General features: G+C 41.1%; 1 protein-coding gene across 5 annotated transcripts in view; it reads right to left on the bottom strand.

Annotated features, from left to right (window-relative positions):
* Window positions 1–14,012: 14,012 nt before the first annotated feature.
* HIVEP2 (HIVEP zinc finger 2) overlaps window positions 14,013–21,176 on the bottom strand; it is a 204,923-nt gene continuing 197,759 nt past the window's right edge. For all 5 annotated transcript variants that reach the window (XM_019425109.2, XM_019425108.2, XM_053904423.1 and 2 more), the window contains one exon: window positions 14,013–16,502. In XM_019425109.2, coding sequence (XP_019280654.2) covers window positions 15,678–16,502 — 825 coding nt within the window. In that variant the 3' untranslated portion in view covers window positions 14,013–15,677. The remainder of the gene's footprint in view (window positions 16,503–21,176) is intronic.

Below are 21,176 nucleotides of genomic sequence, written 5' to 3'. Positions count from 1 at the left end.
ATTGCCACCTTCTCAACACTGTTTTGGTTTGGTTTGATTTGGGTTTTTTGGTTTGTTGTTATTGGTTTGGGTTTTGTTTGTTTGTTTGTTTGTTTGTTTTTGGCACCTCTGGGTCAATTGACGACTCATACTTCCCAAGAAGCCATATGTTTCTGTGTGAGATATTCACCCTCTGCATTAACTAAGGACAAGAGCCAAGCAAATATAATAAAATCTCTCTTCACCCATCAAAAATAAGAATGCAATTCTATTTGCAACAAGCTTTAATCAGCAGGCATAAGTCATCTTGGTATTGAAATCATACAGTGCTCAATTTGCACTCTCATTCTTCATTTTAACATTACACACAATAGGTATACCATGTAAAGGTGCTCTCATCATTTTTACAAAACATCTAGAATTTTTCAAGTTCCATACATTTAGGTAAAACTAAACAAAAAAAAAACTAAACTAAAAAAAAAAAACACCCTCTTGGAAGTCTTCTTTGGATGCTCACCTCCCCTGTTTTCCACTTCCCACATGCAGCAACGGAGGTAGCTCCGTTGTAAGGACAACATTTACTTAAGTATAACTATGCTATTTTGTACTTAGTTTTAAAACTGGAAGTTATCACTGGATTGTATTCTTGTGAATATACAAATGTATTCCTCTTGGCCTCTTCAATATGTAATGGAAAGCCAGTGTCACTCCTAACATTTCCTAAGGTTAGGAGAAAACCAAATTATCAATTCAATCTGTTTTTTTTTTTAATTGAGATATGATTTGTAAAATTCACCTTTTAAATGTCAACTCCATTAGTTCTGACAAACGCATGCTGTTGTATAACCACCACCACAATCAAAATACAGAAGAGTTCCGTCATCTGCCAAAATACCCTGATGGCCCTTTGTAGTTATTTCTTCTCTCCATTTCCAACCCCAGATAATCATTGATCAAGCCAATCTTTGTATATGAACATGTTCATCATATCTCACTCTTTTACCCTAATAAAAATAAGACCTTATTGGAAGGAATTCAGAAACCAAAGTGAAAATTTATCTGTGGAAAGTGAGAAAAAGCCAGTTAATGATACTCTTACATTTGCTTTCATCATAGCGTATTTTTAATTATTTTCTCTGTATTCTGATAGCAAAACATAGAAGTCTCTGTTAACAAAAAAGGATGATAGTGTATGTCATGGCAGATATGCAAAAAAAATCATTAGGGTGCCCATGGTGAGCAAATGTCAGTTCCATAACAGTATCTAAATTATTAATTAGCTTCTATTAACCTTCTGAAGTGATTGATAATAATTAACAAAGCATTCTCCTAATCAGGAATGTAAAAATGGTCTCAATTTGAATCGTGACTAATTGCTTATCGCTGCCAAGAGTTCTGGGTAGCAAAGAATTCTGAGGCTTAATAGGAAATATTAATATGAAACATTTAAGTTTTAGAAATTATTAAACATTATGTGTGGGTTATCTTATGTAATCCTAACAGGAAACCCAAGCAAACGTTCCTATTGTTATCTCTATGCTCTGAGAGGAGAAACTGAGTTTTAGAAAGACTGAATAAGTTGCTGTGGCCAAGATCAAAGAGGTTTTTGCTTGCTTTCTCCTCGAGGATTTTGACGTGAGGACTTTAAGAGACAAAACAGATGCACATAAGGGAAGGGAAAGAAAAATAATATAAAAATAGGGCGGGGGACAAAACATAAGAGACTCATAAATATGGAGAACAAACAGAGGGTTACTGGAGGGGATGTGGGAGGGGGGAATGGGCTCAATGGGTAACGGACATCAAGGAATCTACTCCTGAAATCATTGTTGCACTATACACTAACTAATTTGGATGTAAATTTAAAAAAATAAAATGAAAAAAGAAAGAAAGAAAGAAAGAAAGAAAGAAAGAAAGAAAGAAAGAAAGAAAGACTGAATAACTTACTCAAGGTCAAGCAGGGTAGAAGTCATGAAGCTACGATTTGAACCCACTCAACCCGGCTGTCACAGCTTTACCATTGTGTACCCAAGCAAGTAATTTCACAGTATGGGGGAGGGGGCAACGCAAATTTTTTTGAGGAAGTGAATCTGGGCTGAAATCTGAAGCATGTGTTAAACAGGGAAGGAGAAGAGGGTGCAGAGCAAAGAAGTACTTTTCTGACAGAAGGCAGAGCAGGTGCAAAGGCCCAGTAGGTGGAGGAACAAGGCATGTTAGAGGAGCTGACTGCCAGGTTGCCTGAAGCACAGAGGCCCAGGGGAGGAACATCACAGGAAGAGGGTGGGAGAGGGGGGCTTGCACTATAGCCATGTGAATGACTCTGATCTTTCTCCCAAGGGCATCAGGAAGCTCCTGCATAGTTGTCAACTGGCTAGTGACACAATCAATGTAGGCTTTCAAAAGGTCACTCTGCCTGCAGGGAGGAAGCGTTTTTCACAAGGGTAAGGAAGAAGAACGTTGCAAGCAATGCATTTGAGGGGCAGTGGCTGTGTTAACCTTTTTACTTTCTATATTCTAATTCTTGGCATCTGGGCCTTGGCTGACCTGGAGGGACTGCCCTTCCCAGGGTTAGCTAACCCCTAGGGATTGTGAAAGACTGGCCCACAAGCCCGTCTTCATAGGCAAACCAAACAATTCAGAGCCCATGCTCCCAACTCTCTCCTTTATCAAGCTCTTATATGCTGGGCCACTCTCCCCCAACCTCAGTCACTCCAGGGGTAGGTACCCGACAACTAGGGAGAGCCCTAGAGCTCACTGAAATTATTCAAACTAACCAATCCTAAACCTGCTTACCCTGCCTGGCCCATTACTCTCACCCTTTGCCTCCTGACCAACCAGGGTGCTTCCCTATGTGGCCCTCTGTGGAGTGCTGTGTCCCCTCTTTCTTGGGACCTGTGAGTTTAATAAACTATCTTCAATGGCCGTCATCTCCAGATCTGCTGGCCTCACCAAACCTGACTAACAGTGAGACCTATATTTTGAAAGAGTGGCATACTGGAAAAGAAGTCACATCTGAGCGATATTAGAGGTCGATAGGACATGGTGACAGATTGGATATGGGGCCATGGGGGAGAGTAGATGTCAAGAAGGATACTCATATTGCTAACCTGCAGGCACAGAGAAATAACAGTAAACACACTTACACAGCACCTACGATGTTCCAGGCCCTGTTCTAAGCATTTTATATATACTAACACATTCAGTTCTCTAAAATCCTGTTTATTATTTCCATTTCACACAGGTTGAAATGGAGACACAGAGAAGGTAAGTAATCTGCTGTGGCAGAGACTAGCTTCCATCCCTCCTCTTTTGCTTCCTGGGAAAGCAGCTGGGCTATACTTCCCAGCCTCCTTTGAAGCTAGATGTGGCCAAGTGACAAGTTTCGGGCTATTAGAACATGGCAGGGTTGGGGGACTGATGTGCGCCTCTTCTGAGCCTGACTCATAAAACCCTCTCATGTACCATCCATCCCGTGTACTCTTCTCCCTTCTAGTTTATTGAATTGGCCCTAGACGCCTCCTGTTGACAATGGTGGAGACCTAAGGTAGACGGGGCTGGGGTCCCTAAATCAAGGAACAGCAGACTTTTTCTGTAAAATACCAAACAGTAAACATTTCAGTCTTTGAGGACTGAAGAAGCAGAATTAAAGCTATTATGAAGATACTTCTATAACTATTTAAACTGTGGCCATTTAAAAATGTAAAACCAGGGCGCCTGGGTGGCTCAGGCAGGTGAGCATCTGAATTCAGCTCAGGTCATGCGGTTCGTGAGTTCAAGCCCCATGTTGGGCCCTGTGCTGACAGCTCAGAGCCTGGAGCCTGCTTCAGGTTCTGTGTCTCCCTCTCTCTGTGCCCCTCCTCCCCACCTCTCTCTTTCTCTCTCCCTCCCTCTCTCTCCCTCCCTCTCTCTCTCTCTCTCTCTCTCTCTCAAAAACTAAATAAACATTAAACAAAATAAAATGAAAATGTGGAACCATCCTTAGCTCATTGGTCATACAAAAAACTTGCCACAGGCCAAATCCAAACCACATTTCACGGTTTACCCAGCCCTGGCCTATATCATCATGTAAAGAAAAGGCACTGGGAAACTTTCCGTGAGCAATTAATACACCCTACTTATTTATCAAACCACTGTGATTTGGGGGCCATTTGATCCAGAGTTGGCCTTCCGTAACTTAGCGCAGGCCACATAGCTACAAAGTAGTAAAGTGCAGATCTGAACCCTGGTTTTCAAGTCTCTGCTCGCTGACAGTGCACGAAGCTGTCTCTGGAGAAGGAGGGTAAATTTGATTATTAACATCCACCGAAGTGTGGGAAGGGGCTGAGGAGGCTCAGGTGCTTCCTATTGCCACCCCCATTCTAAATCTTGAGTTAGAAGGAAATGCACAGAGACAAGCAATAAGAGTTCTAGAGACAAGCAGTAAGAGTTCTTTTTTGCATAATTGTGCCTTGAAAGCCCACCAGAGGACCGATCTTAAAAAAAAGAGATCTCATTCGATAGTGTCAAGGAGAGAAGGCCTGTTACTGTTCCTTCAAGGAGCAGGACTAGTATTTTTCATTTTGTAACTACCCTGAAGTGCCATTTCTTCCACCTCTCCCTACCACCTTCTCGGGTGAGTCCCCAGTTCCAGAAGCCACCCAACTCTGGAAGCATACTGCGTTTCTGCTGGAAGGAGGTAGAATGGAGAGATGTGTAGGCCCAGCTCTGGGATCATCCCGTACTTTCTAAGGTCTACCTCCCTTAGAGATTTTTGACACTGTATTTAAAATGACTAAGGAAACAGACAAAGGATCCGTTTCTGCAACTTTCCAGAAAATAAAGATGAGAGGAGGGAGTTCTGGTATAGATTACTCTGAGCACGTGCACGTCCCAGGTGTCGGAAGGGAACTGAAACACAGGCAGGTCTTCCTGGGGTAAATTTACAAGGAAACACATCGGCATTCTAAATACCGCGCCTGCTCTTTCTTGCCATCTTTCCCCACCATGCAGGATTTGTTTACATTGGTGTTTATAGTTACCGGTTGGATTCAAAATAGCTATTTTAATTCTGAGGTCTCACTCATGGAAAAAGAACGTGAAAAGAAGTTTTTTGTGATGATGTTTGCATTTTTTAATTAAGGGTGCAGCTAATTAATCTTCCCTATCCATCTCAGGAAAATGAGGATGATTAAGAGGAACACAGAGGTTGTTAGGAAAGAAAACAGTCAATAAGCATCCATTCTGGAATTTTCTTTAGACTTTTTCTGGTTTTGGGTTCTGGTTCAGGAAAGTAGAGAGGTTATTTTTATGTACACCGTACCTAATGTTATGAAGACAAACAAATGAAGATCTATGTCTATATAATTTATGCTATTTGTGAACGCTCCATTATTGGCTGGTGTGGCTTGGTTCTTTCATGCCAAATTCCAGGAATCCAACAAGGCACAGGAAAAGTTGTCTTACACAATGTGACCAGAACTAGTAGTTGGTTGGTTAATTTTAAAAAGTCAAGGATCATAAAAACTTGATACATACATCTTTAAATATGTTCTTTGAATTTAAAAGTCTAAAACGTCTATATATTTACCATTTTTTAGTGTGGTGTAATGCATTACCTTGTCTTGGAGCACAAGTCTGTGCTTGGAGACCTGGTCAGGTAGCTCAAATACAACCCAATCATAAAGTATTACCTAAATTCCAACTTCATTTTATTTAACAAAGAGTGAGAGCTTAAAGACAATCAAGAATCAATCGGAAGGTTAAATCATTATTTGTTTTTCCTGTTATTTTAAGTGTTTTATAACTGTATCACCCACATGTAATTCAATGACAATTTTTCATGGCTCGTCTTTATCAAGTCCTTTGAAAGCACTTAACTTAGTAGTTATAAGTGTAAGCACTCTCTCTTTTTGCACTGATACTTCACAGCTTTATTGAAGATTTAAATTATGTAACCTTGATAATCCACAAAACTTGCATAAACCGGTTTGGAATTCAGTCCAACTGCATATAATTCAAGTGGTGACAGCAAAAATGTGCAGATGTATAGAGAGCAGCTTTGAGCATTCAGCTTGGTTTGCAGAGAGAATGAAGAAATATAGTAAAGCTTCTGAGTCCATCAGGTAGCGCTCACTTTGGAAATCTTGGAATGTGTAAAGTGATGTTTTCATGTTTGTAGGTTTTCCAAATGCTCTTTGTTACTACTAAATAAAGGTGGTAATAGGGCCACGGCACAGACTAGAAGAGTATAATAGAAACAGGAGAGATCTTGGTGTCTGGCTTAGATGGGTTTGAACTTGAGCATCTTCATGATAGCAGCAAGATGTGGTAGGTAAAAAGCAGTTATTGCCATCGTTATTTTTAAATTGATTGAAAGAGTGGGAGTCTTCTTAACACACTATCAGTGTACTTATTTGTCAGCAACTGTATTCAGGAAAGATTCACAGAAACTGTCAAATGCTCTGAAATATTTTCTCAGACGTAAGACCCAAAATGTTTGATTCTGAGTTATTGCGGGTGAGCTTCTTAGGATAACTAAACACATATCTGCCTGATGGATTTCTATTCCTCTTTATCTGCTTCCCCCGGCTTCAGACCAGTGGTTCTCAACTGGGACAGTATAACACACACCCTTCCAGGGCATTTGGAAATTTATGGAGGCTTTTGGGTCAGTGCTGCCATTGCAGTATATGACTAGCATTTAGTAGACAGGTTCTGGGTTGCCGATGCCCCCGCAATGTGTAGGGCAGTTTTGCACAGCTTTCTAACGTCTCTCCAGACACTCGTGAAAGTGGAACATCTATTTAGGTTTATATGAACATTAAACCCAACTCTGTTTTATTATAAAGACAAATTTTTTTGAGGAAGGAATAGATGTTTAGGAAGTCTTTTCTGCCATACGAAGACATGTGCGCTCCTAAAAAGGATTGTGTTATGCAAAATTGTGCAGTAAAAACCACAGGATGTATGAGAAAAGTGGGGTTAGGCACGGTACTCACCAGTGACACGCAAAGAAAAGGCTATGACCCCAGTAAAAATAGTAGCACAGTTTTACACACATTAAATGGTTAGGAAATATACAAGTACTACAATGAATACAATACCTTACTTGGAAAAGACCTGAGGTTTGCCAGTGGAAGTGAGCAACACGAGAACTGCACTTGGCGTTATCGGGAAGTGCTGTGAGGGGGGGTATCTGAAATCGGACGGTAAGCAGCAACAGCATGTGCGCATGCGGCTCAGGACGCAGGCGCTAAAATGAGACGGCTGGTAGGTATTTGAAGTGTGTTAATGTGTACACGTGTGTAATCCCACAGGGCTCACCTAGTGTTTCTCACCAAAAAAGTCATGCATAAGCAAATGCATTATGTCCAAATTGTTCCCTGACGTAACAATTCCGCTGGAACAATTTTTAAAACAAGTGTTACAGCAGAACTAACAATTGACTCATTCTTTTTTAAGGGCAATGAGGGTGTAGATCAAGAAAAGATTGTATTTTGTTTTGTTGGGAACTTTGCAAGATTCGTTGACCATTTTGGAAAATCATGCCTTAGAGGCAATGTTACTTGTGGTGCGTGAGTCTCCATGCCATTTGTAATTGGCCAAATTCCTTCATTAGATCTTCTATTATAATCTTGAATTGTAATAGTTTAAGACTATTTATTGAATAAATAAGTAAGATTTTATTATAAATTACTTTGCTGCCTTTTCTCCCTTGTATACAGTTAGGATGTTATATTGAAAATTTTGAAGAAGCCCTATAAAATATGTATCAGGAAAGGAAGGTGGCATGGGTTGACAGGGCTGTGAACCACTGATACAGAGCAATTTTTTTTCCAAAAAGAAAAAAAATGGCAAAAGGAAAAGCTACCATCATCTCCTGCCTTAATTCTGGAAATGACTTCCTCGCTGAGCTCTCTCCCCCCACCCCACCAGATTTATTATCTCCTCAGCGTCATGCAAAAGTAGGATGTGAGCCACATATATAATTTTCAATTTTCTGTACCAATACTTAGAAAGGGAAACATGGGAAATCAATCGTAATAACATTTTATTTTACCTACTATATCCAAAATTGAATCATTTCAACATATTATCAATATGAAAAATTATAGATGAGATATTTTGGCATTCTCCTTATGCTTTGTCTTCAAAATCTGGCATACAATTTACATTTATAGCACATATCAATTCAAACTAGCCACATTTCAAGTGCAGTTTGAGATAATTTTATGCTTTCCTGTGATAGTCAATACATAACTTCTGGTAAGCCAGATTTGACAATGCGATGGGGCTTTCACTGAGTTGGGGAACATTCTACCGTCCACCTCTTTACAAACAGGGTTCTGTCAGAATAGTAGGCGTAATGCCCTAGGGCATCCATTGTGTGTAATGAATTAACTTCTACCCTATGCATCAGGATGGTCCTAGTTATGTACTCTACTTGGGAGATTTGAGAAAATAGTTGCTCAAATCATTTCCTGATGAGCTTAATTCTCTCCAGAAAAGGCTGCATGGTCTGATTTTTTCACCTAAGATGCAGTTATTTTATTTAATGTATTTGTTTTGGTTGAATATCACTCGATTTATAATCTCACCGGTTTCAAGAGAATAGATAACATCATAGAATGTGTTTTGGGAGAGAGGGTCCTTGATGATGGTGGGTTTACTCCAAGAGGGGAAAGTTCACAATGTGGTCGTCCGTACATCTGGCTACTTGGAACAACGGGAAATAGTGGAAAGGGAAGCCTTCCCCCCCGCCCCGCCCCGTCCCGCCCCAGCCTAGGTTTCTCACTTAGGAGTCAGCGTGGCATCTCAGGGAGAGAAAGGAACACCCTCCATTTCTTCCCTCCCTCTGTTCCCTTCATTTGGGAGTGAAAATGGCAGAGCTGTCCTATGACTTCAAGACAAAACCCCTATGCTGACTCTTTTCTGCCCCCCTCCTATTTGCTTACATGTAGTAAGCAGAAAAGGAAAGTGGGATTTCCAGGGCCTAGAGGAGGACAGCTCTTTCCCCTAGATCTCTACTACTTGTGTGGAAGCTGTGGCTGAGCCAGGACCCTTGTTGGAGCCTGGACACATCTCTCTTGAGCCCACTGGAGGGTGGGCCTTTAGGCTAAGGCAGGAGGTGGAAGGCTCCACATCAGTCCGGAGGATATGATGTATCTGTATCCTTGCTTTTGACAGTGATTTCCAGCAGGAAAGAGAGGACTCACCTATAGCGAGCCTGTCTACCCCTTCATAAAATTATGGTTTGGCTGTTACCTCTTGGGTGAGTTCCAAGGTCCAAAACTCAATAGAAAGAGGAGGAATTGATAGGACCGCATCACCAAATTCCTTAGCAAGATATTTAATAGTAAGCACTGAACACCGTTCTGTGAAGGCAGACGTCTTGTTTTGTTTTTATTGTTCGCTGATACATATCCAATACCAAGAACAGAGCTTGGCACATGATGGGAGCTCAATATTTATGAAGTGAATGAACGCAGGTAGAAGTGCAGGGTATAGCTTGTGCTGAAGATACGTGGGCAGTCTCTTAAGCGGGGCTGTCCCATTTAGGACCGACTGGCCACACGTGGCTACTAAAGATTAAAATAAGTATAAATAGGTAAAATTTCTTTTTTTTTTCTTTTTTTTTCTTTTTTTTTCTTTTTTTCAACGTTTTTTATTTATTTTTGGGACAGAGAGAGACAGAGCATGAACGGGGGAGGGGCAGAGAGAGAGGGAGACACAGAATCGGAAACAGGCTCCAGGCTCCGAGCCATCAGCCCAGAGCCTGACGCGGGGCTCGAACTCACGGACCGCGAGATCGTGACCTGGCTGAAGTCGGACGCTTAACCGACTGCGCCACCCAGGCGCCCCGGTAAAATTTCAAACCCAGTCTCTCAATTACACTCACCACACTTCACGCGGTCAATAGCCACAGGCAGCTGGAGCTAGATGATTGCATTAGAAAGCGCAGGTATAGAACATTTTTGTCATTGCACAAGGTTCCATGGGACAGTGCTACTCTAGAACCCAACCACTTAGTAGCTGTGTAAACTTAAGAAAATTATTTCTCTCAGTTTGGGGACTTTTAAATGAGGAAATAGATGAAAGCACTTGAAACAGGGCCAGCACATCTTTCTTACCAGCATTAACTTAAAACACTTTCGTGTAGGGATGCAGTTCCAATCCCAGGGACTGGGGCCCCAAACCACAAGCAGTTTGTGGGTACAGTTTTTCCTACATTGTACAAAAAGAACTGACTCAAGGCTAACGAGTTAGACTCTGCAGAGTCTCAAGTCACCACCTACCCTCAATCATGACAAATGTTATTACCAGAATTGATGGTTGCTGTCTTGTAATCAGACGTAGAACTCGAGATAGATTCTCCTTAAGGATGATGGTGCTCAAGATGAAATGATTTCCATGGTCCTTGCTGTTCCCAGCACTGGGCATATGGCTGCAAATGGGCAATACCTGTGTGGATGAAGATTTCCATCGGCAGATCAGGTGCTCAGAGTGAAGTACCCCAGGCTCCTGCTGCCGTGCTATATGCAAGCAGCACCACAGTTATTTGGGTCATCCCACGTTTTGCCCCCATTGGAGAAGCCCTGTTGCACATTTTTCACTTTTCCTCTCTTAATTACCCACAAAACACTTTGAGCTTTTCATTGTGCTTTGGAGACATGAATCAATCACTGATATTATTATATAACTGCTTAAGCATTTCTTAATAGAAAAGTTTTTATTTTAGAATATTTTACCCATTCCCTGATTTTTTTGAGAAAGAGAGTGAGCAAGGGAGGAACATAGGGAGAGAGAGAGAGAGAGAGAGAGAGAGAGAATGAGAATCCCAAACAGGCTCCACGCCCAGCACAGAGCCCAATGTGGGGCTTTAGGTCCCACAACTATGAGATCATGACCTGAGTTGAAATCAAGAGTCAGGCACTTAACTGACCAAACCACCCAGACACCCCCATTAACATAATTTTTAAAGAGTTAATAAAAGGTATCATTAATCATGCTACTTTTTTTTTCCTGAAATTTTATTTGCATCAGACCAGAAACTTATATTTCAGCAAGATAACAAAGTTTGGAATCTACTTGAAATATAAAACATGCCAGGGACTTATACCTGAATTTGAAATACATTTTAGGTATTTGGTGAATGAAGAGAGAATCTGATGGTTTGATTCATCTTAATGACCAGCATGTATTTCTGAATGTGGTTCTAATTACTGCTAAGCAATAGATACGTACTCATAAAATGATCCATAAAGAGTTCTAGAAAACTGAGAGCTGTACCTTCTGCTTGTTAATCCTTGGCACTTTTTAATGCCAAATGAAAACTTTTCTGTCATTTTCCCTGCCACATGGCCAAACCAGGTTTATTAATGAATATAGAGTAGGGGTGAGCATAAGTTTCTCTATACTCAGGAAGCAATGGGAATATTTTCATGCTTTAAATGATACCAATGGTCCCTGGGGGGGAGGGGGGAATTATACTGTGGCAAAGTAGATCCAACCATATTTAGTAACATATTCCAAACTAATAATACCCTTGGTTATCCAGGGCAGAAATGGATTTGGTGCTGCTTATATTACTCCGAGGTCATCCAACTATAGCATTTTCACAGTCAACGGGTGTGATCGTAATATTGATCTAAATGAGAGCAACGTAAGTAATCAGAAACTTCATTAAGGAAGTCTGGACAGGCTGCTGGAGGAGCTTGGTGTTAGCCTTGGTTCCTCAGCAAACAACCTATTTCTCCTTGGAAACTTCACCTCACTTCTTGAAGCACGGGCTTTGGAGAGGCATTTGTAAATGACAGGTTAGCTTAATGACCTCTAATTGATGATTTAATAATAAAGCTGCCATGATGCTGCTAAGGAAATACCATCACGTTATAATGCCACAACTAGAGTTGGCCTCAAAAGCGGCACTCTTCAGGTTTTGCTTTCTAGAAATTGTCTTGGAGAATTTATGGAAATCCGATTTTCAAAAATCAGGTTTAGGTAGAGCTCAGCACTTGAGATGTGCTGCCATCTGAGATGCATCTTCGTGGTTCACTCCAGGTTGCCTGTCCTCCCTTTGGAGGTCCTCAGACACCCTCTTCATTCCCTCTGTATGCCCTGAGTGATTTCCTCGATTCGGCACTCTCAGCTATGAATAAGTGACAAGAAGTGACAAACTAGTCTCCAGCTTAGGTCTTTCTTGAGACTGAACTCATTCTAAACTGCTTAGGGAGCTCATTTCATTACCTGCGTCGGGTACAAATCCTCTCTGGCGGCTAAGGACACCACCCTCTTGCCACTGCCCAATGAAGAACTCTGGTCGTCTTCACCTGTCCCATCTCTCTCATCCCAGACACCAAATTAGTCACTAGTTATCATCAGTTATTCATTGAGCAAAACTGTCCCTTCTTTCTCCATGACCCCATCGTCTTCTTGGATCGTTGCTGCCATCGTTTCCAAGGAAATGACACAACTTCATAAATCTCCTAACTGGTCCCCTGCCTCCACTCTTCCTGCCTCAATTCCACCATCTTCATGGCTTCCCCGGTGATTTTTTTTTTTTTCCTAAATAAGAACAGCACTAGCAATGGCAATGCTATTGCTTCAATCCTTCCTTGGCTCAGCTCCCCATAGCTTATAAAGCCAGATCTGATGTCCTCAGGCTGGATTAAGAAATTGGACCTCAATGTGTCTTTCTGGCTTAAGCACGTACTACCCGATCACGTACTCAGGGAGCTAGCTCCATCTTGCTTTTTACCTACTCTCTGCGTTACACATCCTTGATCATCTAACATGTCCCTCCCCAGCTTTTATTTAAATGCACCTCTACTAGAATATAAACTCCATGAAGACAAGAGCTTAATTTGTTTTGTGCAGTACTGTACAACTTGCACGGAGAACAGTGTCTTAATGTAGGTGATGAGAATTTATCTGTTGAACAAGTCAATCTGTTATTTCAAGGATCTGTTCCAAGGCCACCTCTGTGATGAAGCCTGTCCTGCCCTTCCTTCCATTATTGGCAGGGTAGGTGCTCTCCCCTTTGTGACAACAAAGCACACCAAATATGCCATCTTTTTTTAGCTATAACACCATATTACACATACTCATGTGCACGTCCTGCCTTTTACTGGAGTTCCTTGATGGCAGGAATACTTTCATCATCCTCCGAGCCCATCATAGTAGCCAGTTCATAGTAGGCACTCAAAAACCGTTTTATGAATGAGTGAATACAAGACATAAATTAGATAAAGGAGGAAACAAAGAGTGATTTCATTTGGCCTGGGTTCACACAAACACACACACACACACACACACACACACACGCACACGCCCCAGTGAGCAGCAAGGCACACAAATCACCCTACGTAATTCAATAGTTCAGGTTTGTTTTTTTTTTTCCTCAGTGAGAGACTGATTTTAGGCTGGCTGCTTGTGTTGACCTTTAATTCACTTTTATAAAACGTAATTTTAAAAGACGCTCTGGCTCATAAAACAACACAGGTTAAATTGCAAATCCTCTAATTTGAGACTTTTATACTGGAACTGCTGATAGATTTTGATCGTTAATGAGCTTCCACTTTCGTTAAAAGGTTCTATTCTTTTGTAGTAAAGAACTGTGATTTGTGGACATCTTATGGTATATTTATTTCAGTTGGTTTTTGCCTTCAGTCATCTCAGCAAAAATAAGGAGAATTCCCCAGTGGAATTTCAGATATGTATGCATACTGAGAGGGAGGCAGAAGAGGAAATTATCGTCTGATTTATTCATGACTATTTGCAGATGCAATGTATTCTGTCCATGCCCACACTTAGAATCCGGTGACTGCGTTTCTAGAGCTCACACCGTGGTGACCACTCTCTGTCCTAATCGAATGACATATGGAAGCCAATGACTGTCTTCTCACTTGTGAAAAGCAGTCATGCTCAGCATACCTCAGAACGGGCAAAGCCTAGCAATTAAAAGCACAGATGGTATGTTGGTGGCATCAAAATTTCTTTAGCAGCAAAATTGAGAAATTAAAATGTAAAACAACACATTAAAAACTAGACACCTCAAGCATGTAATTGTATATTTATTTCTCTTTTTAAAGAACACTCCTTAATGTAATTCAATATACAAACTTGGTTTCACAGAATTATAATCCACTATATAGCACAAAGATAACCCAGATTGTGTGTGTGTGTATGTGTGCATGCACACACATGTGCGTGTATGCACACGTGTTGTTGTACCCCCTCCTTTTCTTCCATTCTTCCGGACCTACAAACAAAGGCTCTGCCCACCTCCACGCTAACCAAAGCCCATACTGAATGTTGTGTACAAAAGACATCATCCTCCCACAAATTCTTTTCCCTGGAAAGCTTCATGTCCCCGTTCCCCCTGAGATAGCCAGGAGCCTGACCCTCTTCCCCTCTTCAAGAGGGTGAAGTGGCTTCCCCTAAAGCTGATGCCAACCCTGTTACCATGTGGACCGGCTGAGAGGAAAGGCTGCCGAGAGGTCTCTGTGCCCCTTCCCCGGGTCCACTCCTAACCCTCAAGTCCAAACACATCCCCTCCAGAGCAGCCTTAGTTCTGGTCACCATCTTGTGCAGCAAGAACCAAGGAGATCTGTAAGCCCAGGTCTTTTCCACGGGCAGCGCACAGCACTGCCTGCCAAGCCACCGGGCCGGCCGATAACCAAGCTCTACACAGTCCCATGTGCTTTGTCACTTTAATTTTTAAAGACACCCTAGCATAGGTCTGTGGCAACCTAGTGTCCAACTGAGTTACATAAAATTGTACCAGTGATGCACTTGTACATATTTACATGGGGCGGAATGTTTTCCCATATTTTTAGATGAGTATATAGATCAACATGTTCACATAAGACCAAATACTTTTAATATTATTTATAACTGATTTATAAAGCTTTGAAAAAACTCACAATAGCACATTGTTTACTTTAATGCTTTACGGTACTATAAGTTTAAAATCACAATCAGCGCTTAAGTCATAGTCAATCCGGCAAACAAGAGACAAAAAAAATGTACAAGAGTTAAGAACTGACTGATACATCCTTTATCTTCTTTTTTTAACTAATGCATAAGTGCAGAATAAGATACTCTAGTTTAAATATCTTGTTTACAATATACATTTTTGTTCTAGTTACGCAACAGTAAATCCCATGCTTCACATAGAAAAGCAATCCACAACATTAAGAAAAAAATGTACAATTTATGAAACAAAGTAAATAAATATTAGTATTACAGAATCAGAGCTGTACATAAAAGCTGTTCAGTTTTAATCATATAAAAATATGTTTTAGTGCAACCTCACATATATATTGATGCTGTTTTGCTTTACATCATTTAGATCCAAGTGTCCAAAAAAGGAAAGAAATTACATTTATTACAAAGCAGATACACAAATTCTAAAATATGTACAAATTACTGCTAAAAAATGCTTATAAGAATATAAGCAAAGTAAAGAAAAGGCACAAACATCTGTACAGTTTTAAAAGTACCAGACCCAATAGGTTAATTTCAAATTTTGTTTTGGTCAGGCTCATGGTGACTTGTTAATTTACCTAATTCTTTTGATATAACAAAAGTATATATAATAGCAAACTACTGTAACTTAAGACAGGCATGCTATAAACTTGATTACTTCTATTTCTAGAAAAACAAAACCAAAAACAAAATGGGGAAATGTGGAAATGAAAGTCTCCATGCATCTTAGATCAATGTAATTGACTCTTCTCTGATGAAGGCTCATTGCCTCCCTCTGTGCTTGAAGGTAGCTCTTTGCTGCTGGGAAAGCCCGGCTGTTTGTCATCCACACGACTCTTGCTGTAAAACGTGGAGTGAGCTAATGCAGTCTGTGATGTACCAAAATTGTCCTTTTCACCGTCATGCAAGTCAGGGTGGGTGGCTGAGGTACAGGGCTGACCTGGCTCAGGTCCACTAAAGTGTCTAATGCTAACATGTGCACTTTCCAAGGGTTTCTGGTGGGGTTCCTGCACCCGTGCTGGCTGATCTGCCCCAAGCAGAGCGGCCTCTTCTGTGGCAATCCGGAGAGAGGCAATGGCTTTTGTACAAGTCTGTATATTTTCCTCCTGTTCCCTCTCTGTTGCATTTAGGCTGTCTTCCGAAGTGCTCTGTTTCATCAATAGCCGAGGAGAAGAGGGTGTGCTAGGTGGACCAGATGACTGCAAAACGTGAGGAGATCTTTTCTCGTACTGCTTACAAAGGACATAGGGATCCTTAGGGAAGGATTCCCCGGAAGCTCCTTTCTTCTCCTCAGAGCCCTCCATTGGCAGAGGCAATGTGGGTGGAGGATGTAAACCGGAAAGGGCCGGCGGCATGGAGTGAACCATTTGGATCCCACCAACTGGCACCATGGGGATAGGAGCTCTCACTTGTTGCTGAGAGTGGAGCGGAAGATGACTGAAGACATAGTCATTAGGACCCTCAGGGAAAAGGCTGGAGCCTGGATGTTCATAAGCACCTTCTTGGTCTCCATAGAGACTGAAGTAAGGAACCTGAGGTAACCCTCTTCTTAAATTCTGTGCGAGGAAGCAGAGAGTACGACGTTTAGGACCCAATACTCTTCATGCTTACATCAAGTTATCTCATTCACACAGTTATTCACTCACTCACTCACTCGTTCAGAACATTTTAAAACTCCCTCATCCCTTTATTGATTTTTCACTTTTTATGATACAAGAGACCACTCAGTTTTTAGAATCCTGGGATGAAGGTGTTGGTCTGTGAAAAGTTACTTTTTTTTTTTTAAGTTTATTTATGTACTTTGAGAGAGAGAGAGAGAGAGAGAGAGAGAACAAGCAGGGAAGGAACAGAGACAGAGGGAGAGAATCCCAAGCAGGCTCCGCACTGTCCGTGCAGAGCCTGATGCGGGACTCGAACATGACCTGAGCAGAAACCAAGAGTGAGATGCTTAACCAATTGAGCCGCCCAGGCACCCCAATTTACTTTTGTTTCTAAATATGATAAAACATGCAGTGTGTTTTCCACTAGGTACAGAGACACATTTCAGTTCTGGTTTTTTGTTTGTTTGTTTTGTTTTTTATAAAAAGAAAATAATGGATAATTACCAGAAAAAGTTTGCTGAGCAAAAAACGCTAATAGTAGGTTTTTAAATTCAAAAGGAAGTAAAAAGATTGCCATCTGTTTATATACTGGGAAGATTTTTAATATTTTTTTAAGTGTTGATGAGTATAATTGGAATGACAAGTCTGAAAACTGCCTTTTTTTTTTTTTTTTTTAATTTCCACAGAGCAGATGATAAGATAGTGGTGATAGACAAACTGGTTCCTACAATGTGCAAGACATTGGTTTAAAGGAATAAATTCCTTCTCAAGAGGCACCCTAGCTGGAAGGAAGACCAGCTCCTTTATCAAGTGATAAATCAGGGCCAGTTTCTGTAAGGTAACTATCCATCAAAATAGTTAATATTAAATGTCAAGCATTTACAACTCATATTCGACTACACAGTTGGGAACCAAAGATTATTAGGCGTTAATATCTTCTTTTTATGTTATTATTTTCATTTAAATGTCTTCTTGGCAATTAATGAATTAGGACACTGACAACTGGGGGCCAGAATTCCAGATTTCACGGTCCCAGTCCTGAAAGAGAACTTATTTTCTGTAATTGCTTCTGTAGCGAAACACCGCTTGACTACGAGATTATCAGGCTTGCAAGAGCTTATCAGGTTTCAATTTCTGAGATTCACCCTTTCAATGGACTGGCATCTTTAAAAGGTACTCAGTTTATTTTATTTTGGGGGGAACTTAAAATCAGATAAATATAAACCTATCAAGCATGGTGGAAATCCAGGAGAGAGAGAGAAAAAAAAAAAGTTCTAATTCATTTCAAGGATGTTTCTCAAGCTCAAGGTATGCTCTGTACCATTAATGATTCATCCAGTTCTATTTAGACTGTGAGACCAGCCTGGGAACTATAAATTATGCATTATCTCTGTCACTCTGTGCCATGCTAGGCCCTTACCCTGTTTGGGGCTACGCCTTATTCAAGCTAGAAACAAATGAATTGTCCTGGAAGTGTAGAGGAAGAAATGAAATCATCCATCCTATAATCACAAGAACCCCACAAGTTAAAGAAGGTGAGAATTTTACAGTATGAGAGTTATTTAAATGCTGCTACAACAGCAACAACAACAATAAATCCCTCCCACCTTTGCTCTAATCTAGAAAATGGCATGTTTCCTACAACAAACACCAATTATGGTGGAAGAACTGGGATACTTAGAATAATAATCTTGGAAGATAATCAAATGAACCTCAATCCCCAAAGACTCAGATCTTTACTGACCAGCAATTAATGATTACAACCACAGAAGTCCGCCTGAAAGTAGAATTTTTACCGTGTCAGTACTTGCACTGCTCTAAACGTTACCAGGCCTCGCCACACAGCTTCTGTCCCTGCATTCGCCCATTTCACCCTCCAAAGAATCTCTCAGTAAGACTTCTCTACCTTTTTTGCAGCCCTATTTTGTAATCTGAACCTTATCATTGTGATATTGTGAACAAACTCTCATCTTCAATCTTGGTGAGAAACACCTTGATTTGGAAATGGGAATAACGAACCCGTGTGGGTTGTATTATGTGTACGTATATGTATTCCCTGTCCCAGCTCTGTTACCCCTCATCTTTTCAAGAGTGTCAGGAGGTGCTCTGGAAGCAAACGCAAAGAAAGAGGTAGGAGTGCAAGTAGTTCAGTGCGGGGAGGAGGAGGCAGGGGAGCTGACTGCACGTGTGAAGGTAGAGAGGAGAGGAAGCAGGTGCTCGGCTGGGACTGATCCAGGCTCGTCACTGGCTGGGGGCTGCAGGGGAGAGTATAGCCTCAGTTTGAAAACTGAAGCCTGTCCTGATGGCAGGAACAGCAGGAGGCTGTCAGTTCACAGCATTCCGCACAGCTGAATGGCAAATTCTTTCAAGGACGGAAATCTGCTCAGCCCGCCTCCCTGCGGCCACAAGCAGATCAAGAAACTGTGGCCGAGAGGTTAAGTGACTCGCTCAAGATCACGCAGATAGGAAGGGACAGAACTGAATGTCGACTCTGTGACCAGGCACAGTGTTCTTCTATACTACATACTGGAAACTAGGACACATCTTCCTTTCTCTTCGTTGCTAATTTATCTACTTAAACTTTAAAAATGGAATAGGAAATTTTTTGTTTAAAAAAGATGAGGCCAGAAACCATAAAAATTTTTCATCATCATCCTTGAGCCACACGTATTCGACCTTCAAAAATATTTGCTGATGAGAAAGACTCTTACCTTCCCTCCCTTTTCACTGCTTTTCTTTTCTTTTCTTCTCTTTTCTTTTCTTCCTCCCTTTCTTTCCCACTTCTTTCTTTTTTCTTTCCTTCCTCCCTCTCTCCCTTCCTTTTCTTTTCTTTTTTCTTTTCTTTTCTTTTTGTTTCGTTTCTTTTCTTTTCCCCTTCCTTCCTCCTTTCCTTCCTCCATTTCTTCCTTTTCTATCATCTATCTATCTATCTATCTATCATCTATCTATATTAAAATTAAACTGAGAGCATAAGGGCAGACACAGCAGGGAAGTAGGATTCCAATGAGGGAGTTTCATCGTCTACAAACCTGCTCGCTAGGTACTCCCACTCCAAACTGAACCACAGGATGAGTGTGCCGTGCTGGACTAGAAGATCCTTTCATGCCACAGTCACTGACCTATTAGTTCTTGGCCAATGTTAAGCAACAAGACAAGGTATTTCTAAGAGAATTTCCATGAAAACCGTTTGTTTTTAGGGCTACTCTAATTTAGTATTTTCAACATTATTCAGACAAGGTGCAGCTCTCATTCAATAGAGCAACCAGAAGATTGCTACTTCTCATACTCTCATCAATTCTGTTTTGCCCTGGCAACAAAAATCTTGTTCACACAGCACTAAAAGATAAACATCTTCCTCTGCCCTTCAAAAATGGTGTGATAAAACATTAAATGGGAAGTGCTTTGGACCAACTGCCCCTTCTTCAGAGAGCGTTCCCTGATCTAGTCCCTCATATCACGTGAACAAAGCAGCAGGCCATAAATGCTCTAAAGATAATTGAGCTGAGTAATAGAGGCCTTCATAAATGGTAAAGTTGAATATTTGTACTGAATATCCAGGTGAATCAGTATAAAAAAACAATTGGTTGCAAACTCAATGACTAATAAAGCCAATCTCCTCCTAACTTTCTGGTCATATGTCCAAAATTTAGATGAACTTTGTTAGTCCACTCCCTTCAATTCCTTTGCCCGGGTTGACTGAGTTAGTTGCTATTAGTTTTTAATAACCATGGTGTGTTGACACTAAAGGCTATTATTTTTGGCACCACCGTTGACTAAACATGCCCCAAATTTTCACAAATACCCTAGTCTCAGTCCACCTGGCCAAGGCCAGTACAGGAGAGTCTCATCGTACATGCTCTGCCAACATCGTTGCTCTATACCAGAGAAAGCATTTTATACCCCATGTGATATCCTGGCATGTGTCAGATTTGTGAATCTATGACTCTGTATGCCACAGTGGCATTAACTTCAGAAGCTCCCTCTTTTCTACTTAACACCCCACCAAGACACAAAAACCTGTGGAAATGCACCTTTTTTCCTTAGCTTGCTAATTCATGATCTTGGGAAATAGATTACGTCTTGATCGCATGTGTGTTTCTGCAGTACTTGCACCATAGAGATTAAGTTGGTATCCAGTTGGGAAAAGAGGGTGTTGGAGGAAGGGGAGTGGATTGCAGCAGGGACCTTTCCTGAAGTTTAAAAATGATAACCTAAGCTCATGACTCAAGGTGGCAAAAAGGCAACGAGAGGGAAGAACCTGGCCGCCAGGGCAGTGAGAAGACAGAGCTGGAAGGGGATAGTGCCTTTGGCTGGCAGGACAGTGCTGAGCCGCACAATAGAAACCCTTGAGCAAAGAGAGGACAGCAAAAAGTAGAGACCAGAAAACAAAAATACATTTAAAGCTTAGAAATTCAAAAGGTATCATTCATCTGTCTATGCTGAGTGTCTGCTTCATTCATTTAAAAAAATTCCCATACAAACTGAGAAACATCAAGGTCTGCCAGGGCACGGAATGAGGCAGGACAGATGCTTTTTTATGGATTTGCATTAGACCTACTACCTAAATTTAACCCATGATTGTTACTGTTGTTATTTAAACTTATAATGAGCGCATACCATAGAACTCTC

This window comes from Panthera pardus, unplaced genomic scaffold (assembly GCF_024362965.1).
Source record: "Panthera pardus isolate Hobbes unplaced genomic scaffold, ASM2436296v1 HiC_scaffold_17, whole genome shotgun sequence".
Taxonomy (NCBI): Eukaryota; Metazoa; Chordata; class Mammalia; order Carnivora; family Felidae; genus Panthera; species Panthera pardus.
The sequence above is the reverse complement of the archived record's forward strand: the minus strand, read 5'-3'. Positions and strand labels throughout refer to the sequence as shown.